This window comes from Amphiprion ocellaris, chromosome 20 (assembly GCF_022539595.1).
Source record: "Amphiprion ocellaris isolate individual 3 ecotype Okinawa chromosome 20, ASM2253959v1, whole genome shotgun sequence".
NCBI lineage: Eukaryota > Metazoa > Chordata > Actinopteri > Pomacentridae > Amphiprion > Amphiprion ocellaris.
The window spans coordinates 6,964,280-6,987,670 of NC_072785.1; the positions used below are offsets into that span (position 1 = coordinate 6,964,280).

Genomic DNA, 23,391 nt, shown 5'->3' on the forward strand with positions numbered 1-23,391 from the left:
TCATACGCAGTTTATTGGCGTTGAATTTTTACATACTGACCTTTGACATAAGATTGTACGAGGGACATTTGAAGGCAGCACCAGTCTTGTGAAGGAGGCGGGATCATGTGTCGCTACCTCACATTCAGCCAATCATCGCTCAAGCCTTCACATAGTAACTCCAATCAGAGAAGAGGGACTGCCTGGTTGCGAAGGTAGTGGTCGTGGTGGTGTGCTGGAAGAAGCAAGTGTTTCCTTTGGGCTTGCTTGCTGCCAGGTTTAGTGACAACATTCAACCTATATGTATGTCAACTTTGGCGCCGAACTCACAGGCGTGTAATTATTTTTGTTTTACGTATTCGGTTTCTGCATGTTGGTACTGCAAACGAGCTCGGTAGGTGAACGTAACCTTGTCTGAAAAAAGCATCTTTGAACATAACAGGGACATTACGATGCCATCCCCGATGGAGGGATCTTCCAGAGAAGGTGACCTGTTTACTGTGAAACATGAGCTGAAAAATGGTAAGTTAGCTGTGACCTGGTGAATCTTAAGGGCAGCACATATTATTAGGCATTTATCTCTCGGAGACACGTGTCAAAGGGGGGAGAATTATTAGCTGGGGCTAGCTTGGAGGAGCCCAAGTATCACTGTCAATGGGCGTTTGTAGTAAGCGCTAACATTAACGTTAACCAAGTTCAAAAATGGCAGAGGAGGGCTAACGTTGTCCGACTGTCGTTATCACTTGTAACGTCCACTGGTAACTCACGCAAACTAACGTTGCCTCATCATAACCTGAGCTAACTGCTAACGTTACTTGCGAACCTCGCGTAATAACATTAGCTTAAGCTAGTTGTAACTGGGTTAAATCACACCATCGACGGGAGAATTCAACAAGTTTGTCCCGGTGTCAGCGGCTTGATTTTAAAGTTAATTTGCTAAAAAAAAAAAAAAAATATATATATATATATATATATTTTGTATTTTTGTGGCCATTGGCCGCATTTGTTAGCGGTCACAGCTAACTTCTCCTAAACCAACGGACGCAGCTGCAGTGATGTCAAGTCACAAACGCTAACGTTAGCCTGGTTGTCATTCTGCATATTACACAGAGGATTGCATCAGGCAACCAGTTAAATATATTCCTCTCCTGGACAGCCTTGTTGACTTTACACCATCCAGAGTCAAGTAGGAGCTGTGGGGAATAATTTCACTGAATGACAGTGCAGGGTGAATTGGTGTTGACATGCATCAATTAGGGGGAAAAAAAACAGAAAATATAGCTGAAATCACTACATATTTAGTGGTTGTGTTGAGTGGAGTGTTTCAGTGCAGCAGGCTGCTGAATGAAGTTGCACACTTGCCTCAGTTGCAGCTGGTTTATAATGACACAGTGCTGCTGTTCAGGCTGCAACATGACTGTGCTGCACCCCGATTTACTGCCCAGCCCTAAATATGTAGTCTGTCTAGTTGTCAATGTCACTCTTTTTTTTTCTGGTATTAGATTTCACATACAGTGTTCGAGCTGCTGCATCAACTTACCCATTCTTTTCACCCTTGCTGCAGCAGTGGAGACAATATAGGTAAATATAAATTTTAAAAAAGGCCACACCAATGCTTATTCTGCAAAGTACAAAAAATAGATTTGGAGAAAATATCTACTTGCAATTTTCCTGATAGATTTTGCAATTTGATTTGAGATATAGTTTTTAGAAGTTGAGCCTTATGTTCAGTATTTCCACGTTAGGTACCACCGAAATGTGGCATTCATTTTCAAAAACTACATATGTGACTATGTGGCTAGTAAAGAATGAAACTAGGCTTATGTCAGTTGAACCACAGCATGCAAAAGTAGACAAGCATAAATAACCCCTTAAAGTTCAGATCTGCTCAAATTAAATACAGCTTTGTTCTTGTGTGTTCTAAATTGCAGCCTTTGTGATTTATTACTTGCATTGTTTCAAATTGTGTTTTTAATTTGAAATCAATAAATTATTCAGATATACTACTAAGCCCATTTAGCTGAGGCCAGGTTTACTTATTGTCAGTGTAAGTACACAAATGTGCCATTCTACCATAATATTCCTGCTAAATATCAAGGATTTTTTTTTAAGGCAGGATTGTAAGAAACACATGCTAGATTGCTGTCCTATTCATGATTGTGCTGATGGTTGACTCAATAACAACAGAATATCATCTGTTCCTAATTCAGTTTTTTGTTAGATGTTGAGTTTTTAGGTTTGACCACAAAGGAAACTACCCAATGCAGAATTTATGGAAAACTTTTGTAAGAACCTTTGGCATTTTTCTCCTGTAAACTAAAGAGGCTCCTCTTGTCTAGCAGAGAGACATCATGTGGTCAGACACCTCTGTCAGTCTATTAATAAACACCAAAATCAAACTTGGCCTTGGCAAGCGGGGAGCATGACAAGGGTGTTATGCAACCTGAATCTCTGACCTCAAATTTAAAGGACAGCGTTGTTTTTTTGAAATTATACTGCACGCATTAAAATTCCCTAATAGTTGCAGCATTTCTTCTCGTGTGTAACGGGAGAAGCAACGGAAAAGATGAAATCAGCCACTTTAATTGCTCAGTAGCCTATTTTCTGAGTGCGAGACAGAAGGAATGTGTTCACTACAATGGACATGCATGTCTGAGAGCATGCTATGCTCAGTCAGCTGTACTGGGAGACCGGGATTTAGAAAGACATGGGGAGTCAGTGGCAGCGTGTGCTGAATGCACTGAAGATCTTTGATGGAAGATAATGACCTTTTGCTGGTTAATGTAGCGAATTTGCTTGCAGTTGCGTGGTGGATTTTCTTGTACTGTTGCATATTTGGAAGGTAGTCAAGAAGAGTAAGTTGTTTTGGAGACACTTGAAGACAAGAAATGTTGCTTTAAATTGTTTACATGAAGGATGCTTTTCTAATTATGCGCATGTTTCTTGTAGTGTTTGGTAATTTTTACCTCTTTTGTTAAACAAACTCACCATTAGTTGTTGCAGTTACTTCTTTTACATTGTGTTTAGTGTTATTACAACTTCACTCTTTTGTCTTCTGGTAGCCATGCAGAGCGCACAACATTTGGCAACAAAAACTACTGATCAATGAAAATATTTTTTACAACTTGGCTTTCCAAATAATATAAAACAGACAGTAAGGTTGTCTTTGCATATTTTGCCTCGAAACACATGACTTCATCATCAAAATGTTCATTGCTGCTCATTGGCTCGCTAGTTTACTAAGCATCTTTGCACCTTTATCATTTTGTAAGTAAAGTTTCTTTATCTAGCACAAAGTGTTTAACCCCGAAAATCAACATAAAGCCTTTAAAAATACAACAAACTAAGCAACAGTAGATCCAAATGTAGTAGTAAGAACAGCTATACTATAAATAAGGGCTATCGAAAATGTGGCCTAAAGACTGAAGTGGTTTCTTTTAATGACTCAGACCCTTCACTTTTATATCACAGTCTGTATACCACAACTTGTACCTCTTCAGATGTTTAATGTCTTGGTTTTAGCACATAGTATTAAGCTGCTATTAGTTGCTCATAGTTTATGCTAAATTTCCGGTGAGTAGTCTATTTTAGCACCAGTCAGGGTAGGTGAGAAATTTATAATACAGCGTTAAACCGCAACTGCCAACAGCAGGCCTGTTAGTGTAGCTAATATAAACATTTTATGTGTTTAGCAACCCTCAGACAGTCAGTCGTTAGTAATATGCATACTGTGGAAGAAGGACCTTTCTGGGTCTTAGTGATAAAGTTAATGTAGACTTGTAATAATTAAACATTTATCCAAAAGATGGAGTGACTTTTAAGGCCATTTGTTGTTTCATTTTTTCAGGATATGTTGTCACTCAAGCCAACTTTGTCTTGTTATATGAGCAAATTAATAAGGATTATTATTATTATTATTATTATTATTATTATTATTATTATTATTATTATTATTATTATTATTATTATTATTATTATTATTACATTTATTTATTTTAATTTCTACTCTGTTTCCAGCCAACCTGACGGGTCATGTAGAGAGGGTGGGCATTGAAAACTTTGAGCTGTTGAAGGTGCTTGGCACAGGAGGTGAGTAAACTGTTTCCACGTGAAACAGATCATGACATTCAGAAGATAGTTGGCATGCCAGTTTGGCATCCGATATTATGTGTTTTTGGAATGATAAGCACGGCGGCATACCAGTCATTTCTGTTTAAGCTTTTGCTCTGCACTGAACTTTGCCCCGTCTTTGCTTATTTTAACCACCAGCATATGGCAAAGTGTTCCTGGTGAGGAAAGTGAGTGGCCACGATGCTGGAAAGCTTTACGCCATGAAGGTTTTGAAGAAGGCCACTATTGTACAGAAGGCAAAGACTGCTGAACACACACGGACGGAGCGGCAAGTGCTGGAGCACATCCGCCAGTCGCCGTTTCTTGTCACACTTCACTATGCCTTCCAGACGGATACCAAGCTGCACCTCATTCTCGGTTAGTGTATTTGTGAAGCTGCTCTCTTTCATGAGCTTTAGATTTCCATTTCTGTTGTCTTTAATCCAGTGAAGGAAGCACAATTTAGTAGCTAAATCTGTCTGCAATCTCGTTATACATTGTATAATGACAATAAAGAATATTCTATTCTATTCTAAATGAATTAGTGTAGTCAGGAATTTAAAAAAATGTTTAATTTGTCCTGGATTAAACATAACATTAATGATATCTTCCGTTACAGATTATGTAAATGGTGGGGAGCTTTTCACACACTTGGTGCAAAGGGTGCGGTTTAAAGAGCAAGAAGTCGCCCTGTACAGTGGAGAGATTGTGTTGGCGCTAGAGCATCTACACAAGGTAAACACCAGCTTTAATGCATCCAATTGTAGTGTCTGTCTGCTTACATATAATCTATGTTTCACCTGTGTTCTGTTTTGTTCTTGCAGCTTGGGATTGTCTATCGGGACCTGAAACTTGAGAATATCCTACTGGATTCAAGTGGTCATATAGTTCTCACAGACTTTGGCCTAAGTAAAGAATTTGATCAGGTACATTTTGTCTCAAGAAGCCTAATTTCACACTTGTAATTAGAACTGCATGTTCTAATAATAGGGTACAGGTTAAAAAAAAGTTTTTTTCTTTCCCCTTAAAAGTCTAAGAGAGAGAAATCACATTTTTACAATACCACTGGGGTCCCACTCAAAAACACTTTAATATTTCTGCCAAAATTAAAGTAGATTTGTTAGTTTCACATTAGAGAAATCTGTAATTTTTCCAATTACTGGTGTAAAGAAGGCAGCTCAATTGGACCACTTTTCAAAAGCACATCCTGAAAGAACATTTTATTTAAAATGCTGATGGCAGTCAAATGTGATCGATAAACTGATAAACTCCTAATAAATGTTGCATCAAAATCTTTTTCTGAAATTTGACTTCAAATTTTGGTAACACGAGGATGAATATTTTTATGTAGAGAAGTTCTTAGGCTAGATTTGAAACCATGTTTTTCAGGAGGTTTATTCTTAGACAGTTTGGCCATAATAGAGGACATTTGCAGGCATTTTACAGCAGAGAGGTCTTGGGATGCAAAGACGAACCGTGGCGTGTACATAATATATGTAGATTGTTTGCGGAGCGGCTGCTGCTTCACTACGCTTTCAATACAATCAATTAAACCGGCTACACCAGGTGTGATTGCCGTATATAAGTGGTGCATATGTGCTGAAAAGATCTGTGCTGCAAACGTAAAAATAGGCCATTCCTCTATTTCTATTTTTTACACGAGGTGTACACGGCCCTTTATGCAGAAATTGGTCATAAAGTGCATATATTTTCATAGTTAATCTACAGGTTTACAGGAAATGACTTTGATTCAACCAAGGCCTCCATTTTGGGGTCTTGATCACCAGTCTGCATTTATTTTCCAGTAACAGTTAACGGTTGCTTAGTGACTTTTTCCCTTAACTTTATAGTCTGCCGAAGTCAGAAGATGCCATCTTCCTCATATTACACAAACACAGTGCTGTGCTATGATGAAAAAAAATAATACCACAAAACAGCATGTTTATTGTAGCCAAAGCACGAGGTACTCTGTGTTTACTTTGTTTCCACTGTTGCATGTTTTTGCAGGTTGAAAGGGCTTTTTCCGTCTGCGGCACCATTGAATATATGGCTCCAGAAATAGTGGAAGGAGGCGAGTCAGGACATGACAAGGTAACATGCAGTTTTATGTTTTATGCAGTCACCTGTTTGGTTGAAATAAAGAAGCCCAGACCCTCTTTTTTCTGTTTCTGACTGTGTTACACTCTCTGCTGAGATTTTTCTTTTAGTCTGTTAAGCCGAAGTCACATGTGGGTGCTCTGCTTCATGCATTCCAGGCGGTGGACTGGTGGAGCCTCGGTGTGTTGATGTACGAGCTTTTGACCGGTGGATCCCCCTTCACTGTAGATGGAGACGAGAACTCGCACACAGACATTGCCAAGTATGGATTCTCCCCGATCGTCGGCTCACAATTTTCAGCAAGCTTTCACTTACAATCACTGTTCACCACTGACCATATCTGTCTTACACAACACAGGAGGATTTCCAAAAAGGATCCTCCTTTCCCCAAAGACATGGAGCCACTGGCCAAAGACCTAATCCAGCGTCTCCTCGTCAAAGATCCAAAGAAGAGATTAGGCTCCGGTCCTAATGGAGCAGAGAATGTAAAGAAGCACCCATTTTACCAGGTGAATTTTATTGCTTGTCTTGACTATTTCACAATATTTAGAGAAAGAAAATGGCCCGATAGGTTGTAGCTATGCATTATGGGGCCATTTGGAGCGAGTATTGTTCTATAAAGTATGCTAATAGGGACTGGAATGAACCACAGTTATTTCTTTTTTGTGCTCACTTTAGAAAATTAACTGGGAGGACTTGGCAGCTAAGAAGGTGCCTGCGCCATTCAAGCCAGTGATTCGTGATGAGCTGGACGTCAGCAACTTTGCAGACGAGTTCACAGAGATGGACCCCACCTACTCCCCTGCAGCTCTTCCTCAGAACTGTGACCGCATCTTCCAGGTGGGAGCTAGGGGGGAAGCGATGTTAGACCAGCCAGACTATGTTTTGTTGTGACTCATGGCTCTGTTGTTTGCAGACTGGAATACTCCTTTGTGCTCCTTGCAGGTCATTGCACAGGACAACATTTATATCTGCATCCGTTTGGTGCTCGTGTTTGTCTGAGCTTTGGTTGCAGGCAGTGTGAAATGTTGACACGGTTGAAAAAACGCATTATACATTACCCACTTTTTGTCTGCGACTATATTTGACATACTCCACAGCAATTGAAGTAATCAAGTGAAGTTTTGAATGTCCTCAAAAGGTTGCTGTAAGTCAACATGACTCTGTCTGTGTGCATTGGTATTCAAATTGACTAAAGGGGCTTTTATTGAAGTAATTGCTGCCATATGCAGCTCTTATTGAAGTAACAGATGTGAATGACTATTTTTGATGTAGCTTTGAACCATAATATGGCCCACAACTCCATGCCAGCTGATGGCTGTCTGATGTATTGCATGAAATTTCAACTCTGATTGCCTTCTGGATCCTTGAGCTCGGTAGATCAATAGATCCATTAACGGGCTTCTCTCATGGAATAAAAGGTTACACTTCGAGAGCATCACCACGTCTGTCTCGGTTACGCCTTCAGTCTTTGATTGCCAACTTCATCTTGGCATTTTTCGCTCTCAGCTGCCATTCACATACTCTGAAATTTTGTGGTCTTTATAATTTGCAAGCCTAGCAATCTCAGAAATAACGACAGCAATCCCAGTTTTAAACCGTGCACTTGCTCCCCCGCGGTGCCTCACAAAACAAAATTAAAATTGCATTAAGAGCGCCAAGATGTAATTTCACAGCAGAGCAATCAAATATTCAAGCCCGGCAATTTAGGGCATCTCATTCATTCAACATCCATCCTTCCGTCCATCCATTGCTGTCACTACATACCACACAGCTGTGTGTGTGTCGGTGAAAAAGAGAGAGAGAGAGATTAATGCCAGCTCAAAGCTCTGGGCTCCCCACAGCTGGAATTAAGCAGGCGGTACTCCACAATGACAGGTCTAACAATAGGAACAGCTGGACAGCCACTGTCACTCACAAATGAACAGAATTGGCCTTATTGTGAAGCTGTCAGACTGGTTTGACAAGTAACAAATAAAGAAAAATGGAAATTTCTTTGCAGTAAATGTCATTTTTCCCACAGCAAAGGAAGTTTCCTTCTCTTCTGTCTGTACACTCCATCCCGCACCTCCTCCTAGTGAAATGTAAACATGTGGAGCTTATGTTTTTCTGTGTGCAGGGATATTCTTTCATGGCCCCCTCCATTCTGTTCAAGAGGAATGTGGTGATGGACGACCCTGTCCAGCTGTGTGGGGGCTCTGAGAGGCCAGGCTCGGCTGCGGTGGCCCGGAGCGCCATGATGAAGGTAAGATGAATGGACTTGGATCCTAAAGCACAAACACACTTAAGCTAATGGCTGCTGTCACAGACAGATGAGATTTTTTCCTTCCTCTCCATTCCGCTGGAACTTTTTTCACACTACTATGCTTGTTTTACTGCACTCAGATTCAGTTTTCAGGCATGAGTCTGTTTATTTAATGATGTTTCTTCATGCATGCTCTTGTGTGTCTGTGCAGCATAATGCTTTTTAGAAGGTAGAAGTGCATCGCTTTTTGTACACTCATTTAGTTTCTTATCCACATCCTGGATACCTGCGTGTGTAGCTGAGTTGTCTTGATAGAAGAGATATTAAATTGAGCTGTTTTGTAAACGTTACCGATTACTAAACTTATTATTAGATTCATTATACAGCTGATAGGTACTGTAATTTGTCATCATAATCCTTCTCAGTATGTAGGTTAGTTCAGGGCTAAGCGATTTTCAAAACATATCTAATTACAATTTATCTGACAGATGTTGAAATTTGATTTGTGATTTTAAAAAATTAAAGTCAAGGTTTAGTTCAGTGTTCACTGTATAATAAATTTAAAACATCTGATTGAGTATTACCACATGATACAGGATGAATTTATAAAACTCAGTCAGACACAATGCATAAAGTACATCTTAAATTGTAGCCTTTACTTATTCTGTTGTTACAAATTGTGATTTAATTTTTGAAATTGATTAATCCTTCAGCCCTTGTTTAATTATTTAACAAAATGCTGGAATATAAAAGAAAATTTAACTTGCATGCAAACTAATCACAGCCTACTTACAAGATTTAGCCAAACGGTCAGGCAGCACTTTGCTCCAGATGTGCTCAGAATTCCAATAAAGCTTCGGTTCTTTGTACTTTATGGATTTTAAACCATTTTCATTTGCAAACAGGAAGTTAGTTAACAGCCTTTCTGTTTTATCTTGTCTTGTAGTGTCCTTCAGTATTTTAATTTGGATCAGGAAATCTACATTTTCCAGTGCTTGGTTACATTTCTTCTTTTGTATCCCACATTACACAACAGGAGAAATTTACTTGGTTCCTCATAAAACGGTATTCATTGACTGCTGCTGATAACTGCATGGTGAAAGTAAGCAAAGACCTTCATGATCATATAATTAGAAGGCGAAGAACATTTTATTATGGATGAAGAGTGGGACAGAGTAAGGTGGGCTGTTGATTTTCCGGCTCTTGTCAGTGGTAATTGAATTAGGTTGCATATTTAATTTAAAAGCAGTATCTATACAACCTCCGGATTAGACTTAAATTTGAGAAGACATAAAAGGCCCATACAGGAATTGTGTCTTTGTGTGGAGAACAAAAAAGGATGAAGAATGTAAGGAATATTTCTTGACTTCAGTATTCTCTGTGGAAAAGATAAAAGCATTTCGAGAGCTAAAGTCATATTTAAATATATAGCATGTTAATTCAGTCTGTGTATTATCACAAGGAAGGCAGAAGCTCACTAAATCTGCTCTTTTTTATTCCTAACAACCATCATGTATCATTACACTCAAGTAAATAATTTATGTACATTTGCAGTAATGGGATACCACGCTGTTTTAATTTCTATTTGACTTCACTGTTTCTTTCTGCAGGACTCACCTTTCTATATGAGTTATGAGATGGACCTGAAGGATAGTGCTCTGGGAGAGGGCAGCTTCTCCATCTGTAGACGGTGCACACACAAGAAGACTGGGCAGAAATACGCAGTCAAGATTGTCAGCAAGAGGTAAAAACTCACAGGCTGCTCTTTTGGATGTGTTTGTCAACCCGGATGCTTTTGGCTCGGTGTTGTGTTTATAGTTTCATTGGATGCATCGGACAGCCAACCTCCTCCGCTCCCTGGCAGAATTTTGACCTTGGTCAGCCAACTCTAAACTAAACTTTACAAGTTTAACAAGAATATTAAATCAGAAATGTTCTCTTAAACTGTTATAGGCAAAATAATGTCATTCTTTGACCTGATTAAGTATTTTTCAGGTTTTTATTTCCCTATTACTCTGCTTATTGCCAGATCTGCTCACAAACCTGGTTGTTTTTGCTGACAACTCCTGCTAAATATGCTTTGATTGTGTGTGTTGATTGTAGTCCTACACTACACTCCTCCACTGATGGTGTTGCACCAAGAATTATGGCTCTAATAATAGTGATCCTTACTTGGGCACAGTTGGACTGACACAAACGCGTCTCCACAATCCAGATAGGCATGTTCAGGAAATAAATCACACTTAACACATCACAAACTATGTTTACTAGCCCTTTATTAGTGCAGTCACTGTTAAAAATCAGTGGAGTTGCAGATCAAAATGTTAAAAAGGTATGGAATGCCTCTGAAATCAAAATTTGAGTAGTGACCCTTCTGTTAGTGATTTGTGGCGATTTGTGTGAAAGTGGGATTGTTTTGAGTAATAAAATGTAGCTGTTAGAGTATGTCCAAATGTTGTACAAAATGCAAAACGTTACTAGTTAGGAGATGGCTCGTCTTCTTTTCTTTCATATGCTTTTGCTTAAAGAAAATGTTTTTATGTTGCACTGACTGTTGATTTGATGTGCTATTAATACCAAAATAGCAAATGAAACCCTGCTTGAGGATACAGAAAACTCCATCTAAAAAGTCAGGTTCCCACTTTGCTGTTTGCGTGTTTATGTTGTATTTTGTGATTGCTTGTGTTTCCTGTAGGATGGAGGCACAGACTCAGCGGGAAATAGCAGCCCTGAAGCTCTGCGATGGCCACCCTAACATTGTCAAGTTACATGAAATCTACCACGATCAGGTAAAGTAAATTGCGGTGGTTATATTTGCTGCCATAAATTCTGTTTTCCATAGCTCTCTGTGGAGCCTGTGGGGACTGCAGCCTTATTAAGTCCTGGAACTGGAACGAGGCAGATTAATAGGGATGCTGGTAGCCCTCCAGGTCTCTCTCTGTCTCTTCACATATTGTCCCACGAACATCTCTCCGTGTGCTCGATATTTAACAGCAGATTTATTTCTAAACCGCAGCTGCACAAACACCCATTTTGTAATTCTGAATGGAAGCAACCTAGATTCACTTGTGTTGCTAATCGGGCCTCGCAATTAACCCAAACTGGGCGTGCATATGTTCCAAATGCAGCTTACCTCGGTCATTGGGAAGGTGTGTCCGTGTGTCTGACTGTGTGCAGGTTCATTAACCCCGGTTCTTTATGCCCAGGAGCACCACTTTAGTCCTGATGAGCTCAGTGGGGTTATTACTGTACCTCAGAGGCCTGTGACCCAGATCAAAGCAGCGCTGCCTCGCTTTGACTCAGCTGAGTTCTGCCTTTGTTCCCTGGATCCAGCGCTAATGAGAAACTCTACCCCGCCGCCCGGACACATTATTCTCTTCCCACTTTGTTTGCCCCCTTTCACTTTTACTCAGTGCCATTATGGTTTGATCTCACCATCATGAGATTAAGGATGGGCTGTTTTTCATATATTTATTATGCAACAGAAAAATTTCTGTCCACCAATGTCAACACTCAGGTGTTTGCGACGTGCAGTTCAAGCTGTGAAGGCAAGATTGATGATGCATTAGAAAACACACCACAAACTTGTCAATATTTGTTTAATTGCTCAACCTTTTGAACTGTTTACACGTTCTGTACAATTTCAAAGCATGTCAAAGAATAAATGGTTGGGTGTAACAGAAATGCAAATATATTCTGTGTGTTTGCTGTAGCTCCACACATACCTGGTTCTGGAGCTGCTTGGCGGAGGCGAGTTGCTGGAGAGAATCCGCAGGAAGCAACATTTCAGTGAAACAGAGGCCAGCCGAATCATGCGCAGACTGGTGTCTGCTGTCAGTCACATGCATGACGTAGGAGTGGTGCACAGGGACCTTAAACCGGAGGTACTGGCCTTCTACTCAGCAGGGCTCCTGCACGCAATTCTTTTCTGTCTGAGCACAGCTTGTGTCTTTGTGGCGAATCATGACTGACTGGATCACATGCTTTTAAACCAGAATTACTGTCTTTTTCTGAACTTCGTATCATCTGTCGTATTGTCACTCTGACTCTGCAATCTTCTACAAAACAAGAGTAAAATTGTTTGACCCTAAACATGGGTCAGAAGTACCTGGTCAGTCTTGATGTACAATTTAGTAACCTCTTGAGTGGACCGGTGTTGCTGAGCAGAAAAAAAATGATTGCTGTCTGTGTCTCGAATTGCTTTGTAGAACTTGCTCTTCACAGACGAGAGTGAGAACTCCGAGATAAAAATCATAGACTTTGGCTTCGCTCGTCTCAAACCACCAGACAATCAGCTCCTGAAGACTCCCTGCTTCACGCTGCAGTACGCTGCACCAGAGATACTCAAATATGATGGCTACGATGAGTCCTGCGACCTGTGGAGTCTGGGGGTCATTCTGGTGAGTGGATGAGGCAGGTTAAAAGAAAATACTGGGGACTGATATAGGATCATTGATTATTCAGCCGTCAGGGGGAGTAAAACATCAGCAGACCATCATCTCAGTCTCATGTATGGACAATAAGAGTAAAAGTCATAAAACTAAAGCGTGGTGTACACATTATTCAGCACAAGAAGGAGCGCTGTCATATTAGCAGCAACTTAGTTGCAAATATGATGAATAAGCTGTTTATGGGATTAAGCTGGACTGAGAGGGGAGGGAGGAAATGAATTTGTGTAAAATCAATAATAGTTTTGATACTATATAAGCTATCCTGTGAAAACAAGAACAGTCTTTGCTTTAAACTTCTACAATCTGAAGATTGTCTTGATATTTTTGCCTTTAATTTGTTAATTATATGTGCTTTAATTTTAATGTTTTAAATTAATGCATTAGTTTAGACTCTACTACATAGTAATGCTTGTTTTTTTTTTTAATTAAAATGAATAGATAGATGGCAGGGCTTACCTAATACAGTTGATTTTCTTGACAATCCAGCTATATTGAAAATGTGCGATTCACCAATTAAAAGTGTAACTTCATCCTAGTTTTGAGCTTAACTCCATCTACCACATAATTTAGAAAAACGTTAAAAAGCACGAGTTGTTCTGTGACACCTCCAGGCCAGAGTAAAATAAAAGGGAGGGCAACACAGAATCAACTACACCTTTGCCACAGAGGGCTCTTTTGAGATACAGGACTTTTCCCCTCCACAGTCCCTTGAATCAGACATTACTGAGGTGGATTTGAGCTGTTTCAAGCCAGAGCTCTTCAAGCTGAGGCAATGCAAGCGCAAGACAGCCTCTAAGTGGTAACATAATGCTAATTGGAAGGAGGGTAGAATGGGGGTTTGAAGTAAAACAATGCAGTCTGATGGTATTTCTGTTGCTGTCAAATATCTGTGCAAAAATTGAAAAGATGCTAAATAGAGGGTTGGCAAACAATGACGTAAGCTTCTGTGAATGATTTGTGTTGATCATTATCACAGACTCCCACTCAAGGATGGAGAATGAGGGAGTGGGTCGCCTTCCTTAGATTAATGACCATTAACTGTCTTTCTTTTTGAAAATTATGAATATAAACGTAATGATATAGAGAATGGTTGACTCTATCAGCCATTGCGAGGTTCAGGTTGACTTAACACAGTAGATTTGAGCTATTTCCCCGAAAAATGTCAATATTATCACCAGCAAAGGGCAATGTCTTTCATCATAGTGAACTGATATTATTTCCTTTGCAGCTCAAAAAACATATTTAAGTGTGCATTACTGCCTTCAACCCCAGAATATATTTGTAAATTAAAATGTTGTTGGGGCTGTCGGTTCACTTCACCTGTCCAAAAAATAGTAACAATAAGAAATACTGTATATTCTGGGGCTATAGTATTTCATATAGCAGTAAAGTTTAGGATACTAAGATAAAATTATGCTGCACATCACATTTAAACTTTTATGACGCCTCTCACCGGTTGTAATAGATCTTCATACCAGATCATTGATTAGCTCTATTCAGGAGTATCCTTCTTTGCCACTGCATAGTCTCAATGAGTAAAGGCCTATTTTAGACTATCACATTCCACAATGCCCCAGGAAAGTGACCTGATTATATAAATTTCTAATTTATACAAATCTTTTCAAAATCCACAGCTCCAAGCTCCACTTTAAAGTTGTTTTTCAAGACGCTGTGAACTGAAGTGTTTCTAAAACCAAATTAATGTTTAATCAGAAGCTCCATACACTGTTGATTTGTTTGTGTTATCCAGTTTTTGGATTAGGCATTTTGCTGCAGGCCATTCTGATTAAGCAATCAGCTGTTATTTTTGACTGATTTTGGCTGTAGTCGAGGCTTTAAGTGTGCGTTTGCAGGCACACATGCATGTACACATGTGTGTGCATGTTCTGCTTTATCTGTTTTGCGTGATATTCATCTCCTCTCGTTCAGGCTCTACAACCCTCAGCATCCTGTGGTGAGCTGACACAGTTTCACGCTCACCACGGAACCAAGAACCAGTCCATCTCTTAGAGCTGGTTAAGGCTCATGTGAGATCCGGCAGTGGAAGTGTCATCCTTATTGAACCTTTTTCTGTACAGAGCAGGAAAATTAAAAGGAGAGGTAGAAGGAGACAGAGGGAGGCACAGAGTTGAGAGGGAGATTTCAGTACTTGGCCAGTCATCCATACAAAGCTTGGGCTGTTTGTGCAAGTGCCGCATCACACCGTCGCCCCCTGGAGGGATCTGCTAGTAGTGTGCCTCATACAGCTTTGATGAAATGGTTACTGACAAGCTATGTGCACAATTCCCTGGAAGCCAAGCGAGCTGAGACACAGAGGGAGAGGGAGGCACGACAGATCCTCCGCTGCCAAAAGGGCTGTTCCCAACCACTGTCATTTCAATAAGAAATCTGAGGGCAGATGTAAGCAGGCCAAGGTGAGAGTATCCTGTTCATTTAGCTGAGCACAGAGCGCTCTTCTCTTTAGTGCTGTTCCCACCACGGTCAACAACATAGCAGCACAACAATAGAAAAATGTGGACAGTCGTGATCGGTCAAGAGCGCTTTCAAAGCATGTTGTAGTAGATGCGTTTACACACTCATGCTTGAATAGTTTCCCAGCTCATTGTAGGCAGCATGGTGCTAACTAACATCTGTGACAGAAAATGTTGCAATTGGATGCACACTATTGGTAGAGGGTTTTTGCAGGGCATTAAAAAGCATTAATAGTCATTAAGTTGGTTTTGTGAAAATTAACACCTTAAATGGCATTAAAAATCATTAAATTTGATTCTCAGTGGCATTAAAAATTCTTTCTGCAGTTTTCAAGAAAATATTTGACAATAATAATATAGAACTGTAGACTGCGATTTGTCAGATATGTGCATCTGCATAAACATGCTGAAGCATTGTGATAATTGTTCTGGCCGGTCGGATGCAATTGCCAAAAACTGGACGTTTGGAAAGTGATCGGCAGGCTGGACCAGGAGGAGGAGAGCTGGGAAATAGGGAAATGCAAATTACAGCAAAAATGGCTAGAAAACGTGGATTTCAGAGAATGACTACAGCCTGTGGGTGGTCAGGGGTGGTTTCTGGATTCAGAAATAGTGAAATGTAAGGACAGTTGTTGTATAAAAATCATCTTTTACAAAAAACCATACCTGTGTAATTTGTTGAGTTCACGGTCGTGGCATTAAAATTTTTACAGTATAGAATTAAAATGGCATTAAAAAGCATTAAATTTGACTGGCTGATTTCTGCAGAAACCCTGTGGTAGCACAGCTTGGAAACCATGTTGAGGTTGGTTTTATAGCTGATTATGTGGTCATTCTCTGTTTGCAGTACACCATGCTGTCTGGCCAGGTGCCTTTTCAGTGTCAGGAGAAGAGCCTGACTCACACCAGTGCTGAGGAGATCATGAAGAAAATCAAACAGGGGGACTTTTCTTTTGAAGGAGAAGCCTGGAGAAACGTATCCCAGCAGGCCAAGGACCTGATACAAGGTGAGGAACGGGTGGCTCATTGTTTCATTCAAAGACTTAAAGTATGATAGACTAGAATTTGTAGATGTTAATGCATATAGATTACATTTCAGTCAGTAAACTTTGACCGTGCAAATAGCAGGAATACTCACATATGCTTTGTAAAGTTGACTCACATAAGCATAACTGGAAATACAGCCTTTCAGGCAATTTTTAAATCCAACTAAAGATCACAAAACTTCATCAAATATAGTCTCTGTATTTAAAGTTGTGGTGTGTATTGAAATATATGTCATCCATTTGCACTGTCACAGTTTCCACTAATGTTTTGGAACTGGTTCTACGAGTTTGTTTACTTTTAGGTCATGGATTGAACCTCTTAACCCCCAAAGTAGCTCACAGACGCTGAGGAGGAAATCACTTCCTCTCTAAGGCTCATTTGTGACTCACCTCTTCTCTCACGCATTGAGCACCAGAGGTAATTACCTGCGTCTTGTTCCTGCAGAGCTGCTGACCGTGGACCCAAACAAGAGGATTAAGATGTGCGGCCTCCGTTACAATGCCTGGCTGCAGGACGACAGCCAACTGTCCTCCAACCCGCTGATGACCCCGGACATCCTGGGCTCCTCCACTGCCTCCGTCCACACTTACGTCAAAGCTACCTTTAAAGTAAGTAATGATGGGAAGTACACCGTCGTTAGAAAGTAGGTCAGAAAATGTGGGTTGTACTGAAGAACTTGTGTTCAAACTGCTGCCACTACTAAATTCAGAGATTGCATTCTTTTTAATGTATTATGGGGAAATCTGTCTGAAGTACAGCTGAAATTATTACTAACTTATCAGGCATTTCTGCCATTTATAGACCAAACAGCCAATCAAATAATCATGAGTTGTTGGCTCACTAATGAATAAAGAAAATAAGCATTCTTGCAGCACTTGTCCAATGAACTGTTTTAAATGTTTGTGATTTGCATGAAAAAAAATCTTTTTTTATTTTAGCTTATTGAAAAACGCAGTATTTCTGCAATTTCTACACCAAACATTCAGTCGATTCACTAATAAAATAAGCATCATTGCAGCTTTCGTACAGCGAACTATTTTAAATCTGTATTTTTTGTATGAAAAATTGATTAATATTTATTTTTTCAGTGATTGAAAAAAGGCTATCTTTTCTGCCATTTATAGACTAAAAATCTAATCGATTCATTAATAAAATAAGCACCATTGTAGATGTCCAATGAACTAATTTAAATCTGTAATTTTTGCCTGCAAATTACATAGTTCTTCTTAAAAACACACTCTAAAGCACAAAATTTGTTTAGTAACCATGAAGTATTTTGCATAAAAGATGGGAAAATGTAGTGTTTCAGTGTTATGAATTGTTACTGATTTAATTAGTTTGTTCGGGTATTGGCCAGATACCGGATGGGCCCAAAGCTCAGCTTCTTTGTTTCCTCCATCACTTACATTCATTCAGTTACATTCGACTACCGACTCCGTTTTTAGTGCCACATCAGTGTATGACTGATGAGATGAGATCAATGCCTCCCTTGGGAAATAAATTATTCACAGGAATATTAATAACTGGCTCACTAGACCTCCTTTTTTTTGTACTCAGGCATTTAACAAATGTAAGCGGGAAGGTTTCCGCCTGCAAACGGTGGACAAAGCACCACTGGCCAAGAGGAGGAAGATGAAAAAGACGAGTACCAGCACAGAGACCCGCAGCAGTTCCAGTGAGAGCACCCATTCCTCGTCCTCCTCCTCCCAGTCCCAGGAGAAGACTTTTCCGGAGGGCGACGCCAACCCTCAGCCCTCCAACAGCACTCCTCTCACCACCCCCGTCAACACACCAGTGGCCCTGGGAACAGACTCTGGGCACCAACCAGCACCTCCAGCCTTTCACTTCTCAGAAGGACAGTGAGACAGCGAGAGGGGAAAACAACCCAGATTCAGATAGTTTCACGAACCGAAGAACGGCTCGGACTAGCGTAGAGACAGCTATCTTCTTTCTCTGTGTCCCTGGCAGCTCTCTGCCTCTGGCTCAATTTGCATGGACGTCCGCACGTCTCCAAAAATCAAGCATGCAGCAGGAGCAGCAACCGTCACCTCAATATCTATCAATCAGTCATCACTAGCAATAGCCTACCCGTTCTTTTCTCTCTGACTTTCACAGACAGACTGTGTCAATCAGGGACTGGACCAGGAAGAAGTTGTCCCCGGTGTCCTAAATGAAAAGGGCTGCCCTACTGCCCCAGGTCCAGACAGACAATGGAGAGACGTGTTCAGTCTCGTCATCAGATCACAGCCTATGTCCTCCATTCACCTGTCTTCGTCCGTGTCTCCAGAGGTTTTAAAGGGAAAGTTGTCATGTTTACACCACGGATGCTTCGTATTTTTCATCGAAGAAGAAGAAGAAAAAATGCAAACGGACTGCAGTAACGTGGGTCCACTTCTCTTTTTTGGGAAGTCCCTGCAAGATGGAGCAGGTTATTTATATGTGAATTTTACAGACTGAAATTTATTTATGATAAGCTATATTGTTAACTTATTTATGGTTCAGAATGATCTGAAAAGAAATAATAGATACAGCGAGTCTTTAAAAAAAAAAAAGCAAAAGATATTTTGTGTATGTGTATATGTTTCCCTATCAACTCAAAAGGCTGTTTCTGTAGTCAGATGGTCATTCTTAACTCTATGTAGTTCTATTACATGTCAGTGCCTCTTTATTGAGACACAGTTACGTAGACACTGCAACTTATTATAAGCAGGAAGAGATTAAAACCATCAGCCACTGGTTGATGGTTTGTCAAATATCATGAAACTAGAAATCCTTTGTTGGATTTTAAAAATATTTATAGATGCCAGTGAATTTTGGGGTTGAACCGCAGTTGTGTTCAGTGTTAAAAATTCTTTTTCCTCGTTCACATGGATTAAAGAAGCAAAAGTGTAAACATCATTTTGTAGGAACAGCCAAATGTGGATGTCGTATGTTCAGCCAAATCTGTGGTTTTATTGTTGTATGGGGAATTCTGCTGCCTGAAGGGATGCGACCTTACAAGAAGAGCTATTTTTAGACTTCTTTTTGCCTCTCATAGTGGGAGTATGACGGCTTCAAAACTCAGCACTGCTGCTTTTCCACATGGTCTGATCCTCGAATCGGTCTTTAGCCCGGCAGTGGATTTGCCTTGTGCGGTTTAAGACTTAATTGCCTCATCGCTACGACCAATTGGATTGAGCAGAATGTCGCAAATGGAAAATTCAGATCAGCTTAGCACGCAGTGTAAGTAGTTTAGAGGGTGACTTTTCTCCTGTTCAAGATGCCAAAAGGCAGTTTCAGGTGACCTTCTTTTATGTAAAACAAAATATGTTTTTTAAAAAAAGGAATGTTTATGTGCCAAAAATGCTATTGAATCAGGCAGTGGTAGTTTAGGCAGTGATGCAATAGGACATTTTAAGGCAATATCATGCAAAAAGTTGCCTCTTGTGTCACTTTCCCGAGTCTTAAAACAACTGCAGAACAACCACCCTCAATGAAAACAACCAATTCTTGAGGATAGGCCCCCCCCCCCAACAAACTTCCTTTTTACTTTTCACGCTGTCCTTGCTCTATTTCCCACATCATCCTGCATGACTGAAACAGTGATATTTACACTGTGAGACACTTTGAGGCAGATATCTGGTTAGTATTAAGTCCACCACTGATTTCTTTGTCTTTATGGGATTTTTTTGTTTTCCAGCAGACTCTTACTTGATTTAACATGAGTTTGTTACTTGCACATTTTAAATTTTCTGATTTTAAGTTCAGGACTTTGAAGTTCTACTGTTTAAAATTGTTGATGGATGTACCCCCCCCCCCCCCCTTTTTTTTTTTTTTTTTTTTTTTTTTTAAATTTTAATTATTTTTTTTATACAACAGCCTAAATATTTTAATATCCCAGTGTTAAAATGCCGGTGTTAGTTAGGCAAGTGAAACGCCATGCTCTGTTAGTAGTATGTCTTAGTCTGTTTCCATGGTAATAATTGAATTACTGTATTTTGTTGATGTGTACAGGGGTAACTTGTGATCAGTGTGTGAAGCTGCCTAGAAAAAGTTTCAAATTCTTAGTCGGACTGCTGTGTGCATTTAAACACACTCCCTCATCTTCTTCCATTTTAATGCACTCTGAATCAGAACCAAAGCATTAACTTCAAGGTAGCTGCTTTAAGCTGCATGAGATATTTCCTTTCATGCAAATATGCAAAGAAATGCTTCATATATCACAGTTTCTATTTGTTGAAATACGATTCGTTAACAACGTTCTTCATAGGGTCACGCGTATCCATATCCTGCACATTATCATGCTTTAAACTACGCATCTGTTTTTTTTCGCTATTGTGTCGCTTTTGCCGTTTCAAAAAGACCCCCATCAAACGGGCTTAAAAGGGCGTAACACAATGTACATACGCTGTACTTCCCATAGCATCAGCTGCAATAGAAACAGCAAAGTAGGATCCATTGCCCTCATGAAAAAGCTGGAATCCTTGGAGCTAAACATTACAAAGCTCTTGTCTAACTTAGTTCACATGAGTTCCCCGTTGCTGCCTCATTAAGCCTCTTTTCTTTTGTTTGGGTGTATTAATAGCTCAAGTGGAGGAAGAGGAAGAGTGTCCTATATCGAGCTCCCCTCTGGGAGCCAGGCTCTATTAGCTGATGTGCTGCAGTGCTGTTTGTTCCAAAGAAAACACCGTGCTCCACTCACTGCCTCTGTGGGACCAAGCTCACTTTCTTTGTAGGGAAAATAACAGAGCATCACAGGAAAGGGTTGGTTTAGTACCGACGTCTCTCGGGGCTGATCTTCAAACTAGGTCTCCCCCCCTTTGATGAACAGCTTGTGCCACTACGAGGAAGAGAGAAGGAGGGAGGGAGGCTGGTTTTGATTTGAGGTCCTGTCGTCTTTGATACTTTTTTATGTTGTTGGTTTGCTGGAATTTTAATGAATTTTCTGCCTACAGTGCTTCCTCTTTTCAAAACGCCACACGTAATGAGCTGAGCCCATCTTTAAAACATTAATTAGAGGGCAGGCAGTTTGAATTGTTTTGTGTAAAGCTGCTTTTGTATGTTTTAGCATCAAAGAAATCTGCTAAGACGTTCCTCTGTGCTTCTGTGCTCCAATCAGTGGCATCTTTTACAGGATTAAGAGACAGAACGTTGAGTGACATGATGCACGGCTTCTCCGTTTGGTCGTTTTGTGCATGTGTCGTCTGTAAAAGTCCTGTTTTCTGAGTAGATGTTGCAGCTAACATGGCTCTTCTGGTATTCTTTTGTCAGTATTGAGGATGAGTATGGAGCTGTCCACGGTGCTGAAGTGGCCAAACTACTGGTGTTAATGTAAAAACAAGTTCTTTTGTCACAATGAGCTGTAATAATGTGGCCCTTTAAAGACGCGATTCCCCAGACGGGAGTACTTGTACCCCAGCGGCACCTCGAAAGACTGAAGTAGCTCAGCTTATTTGAAATAAATAGAATTTGTGCTCCAGGAAAAAAGACACTTCCACAAACAGGATTGTGATTTTTTTTTATTTTTATTTTTTTTTATGAGGCTGAGGATGATATGTGTATGTTTAGTGTCACAGTTTTACACAAATGTGGCGACTACTTAGAACGCAGATTGAGTGAATAAGTGGTTGAAATGTCCAGCTTTTGCTGCTCCAAATGGTGCTAACATAGATGTAAATTGGACCAAACTTACTGGAAAAAAACAGCAAATCTAGGATAAATAAGTGTGTGAATATATAGAGATTTGTGTAATCAACAGAGTTAAAAAACATTTGGATTATTCCAAATTTATAGGCTGCAGGTCAACTTTAGTCAAAAAAAGGGTGGATAAACGCTTCTTTAAAGGATCGCTTCACTCAAATTATCCATATAAACAACCAACAAAAGCATGTAATTCCCAGCTTTTCACAATAAAAGCCCAAAAATCTTTCCCAGCGAGGTTTAAGCCTGGTCAGCTCCAGAATTATGGACCTTCAGTAGGTCAGATACCTGCCAGTTTATTGGTTTGGTTCAGCTCAGTGTTGTTTTATGTAAAATTGGCGACGTATAATGTTAATTCCATGTGAAAAAATGTCGGATTTGTGGAGGCAGACTGTGTTTTCGTGGATGTACGGCATCATCATCGCCACTGCTGTCCTCATGCACGTGCTACTGCTTGGTTCCTGTCGATACTTTCATGTTACTACAAAAAGTACTGTAGCAGCAAATCCCTTTCAGATTGGTCGATGCTGAACTGTTTCACGCAATCAAGCTTTAAGGGCAAAACTTAGCACTTTGAAACATGCAGTTGATTTTTTTTAAAATTGTTGTAGAAGAAAATAATGACTCTTTCTGTCTGTTTTTGTTCGTGGCTGTCGTCCAACATTTCAACTCTTATATAAAAAATAATATTGACCTCAACACCAGATTGGACTGACTGCAAAGGATGTGCGTACCTGCTTCTTAGGGCACTGTGAAAACCATCATTCAGGTCTGTAGGCACACCATCAGTAGTATGAGGAATAAAAAAATAACTTTGTTTGCTTCAATAAATGCTTTACTTGCTGACTGAAAACATCTGTACATTTAATAACCTGATCCCAGTCATGGTGAGTCTTTTAATAGGTCCTTGGCTCCGTCGTATTTTCAAGTGTAATTCCATCATTACCGAAGATATTTTTGTGATACCAGGATTTGTGTGTACGAGTTGTTAGAAAGGACAATAAATGTACGATTTCCTGTTCATTTGTTGATTTTTGACTAATAAATTAAGTGCAAACCTTTTCACATTGAAAAGGATTCTCTGGTTTTTAGAAGCGCGTTAGATGTAGAAACTGTATTTCAGCATTTGGCCTCTAGGTGGCAGCGTTTAATAAAGTATCAGCGGGAGAACAGCATGAATCCATTCAGCCTTTATGAAGTATCACAGATTGGCCAAATAAAGGAGTGTGTTTAATATATTTAAAACGAAAATATATATATTTTTTGTCATCTAGCAGCACTAGAAGTTTATCTTTATGGGCTGAGTTTATAA

General features: G+C 39.9%; 1 protein-coding gene across 2 annotated transcripts; it reads left to right on the plus strand.

Annotated features, from left to right (window-relative positions):
• Positions 1-223: 223 nt before the first annotated feature.
• On the plus strand, positions 224-23,140 carry rps6ka5 (ribosomal protein S6 kinase, polypeptide 5). Of its 2 annotated transcripts, XM_023271608.2 has the most exons (18): positions 224-282; positions 422-501; positions 3,997-4,068; positions 4,249-4,467; positions 4,709-4,824; positions 4,914-5,015; positions 6,097-6,180; positions 6,345-6,448; positions 6,545-6,695; positions 6,865-7,026; positions 8,306-8,431; positions 10,042-10,175; positions 11,127-11,220; positions 12,145-12,315; positions 12,640-12,831; positions 16,201-16,360; positions 16,845-17,008; positions 17,958-23,140. In XM_023271608.2, coding segments are annotated over exons 1-18 (2,439 nt in total). In that variant the 5' UTR covers positions 224-280; the 3' UTR covers positions 18,264-23,140. The 2 variants fall into 2 exon arrangements, with proteins under 2 accessions (XP_023127376.1, XP_035804917.1); XM_035949024.2 differs by lacking the exons at positions 224-282; positions 422-501 and adding an exon at positions 1,542-1,560.
• Positions 23,141-23,391: the final 251 nt, after the last annotated feature.

What these genes read in the sequence shown, in the direction of transcription:
- rps6ka5 (XM_023271608.2), top strand. An exon ending in CCCGGAGCGCCATGATGAAG is followed by an intron (nt 8,432 to 10,041) that starts GTAAGATGAATG and finishes TTCTTTCTGCAG; the next exon opens with GACTCACCTTTCTATATGAG. An exon ending in ACAGGGACCTTAAACCGGAG is followed by an intron (nt 12,316 to 12,639) that starts GTACTGGCCTTC and finishes ATTGCTTTGTAG; the next exon opens with AACTTGCTCTTCACAGACGA.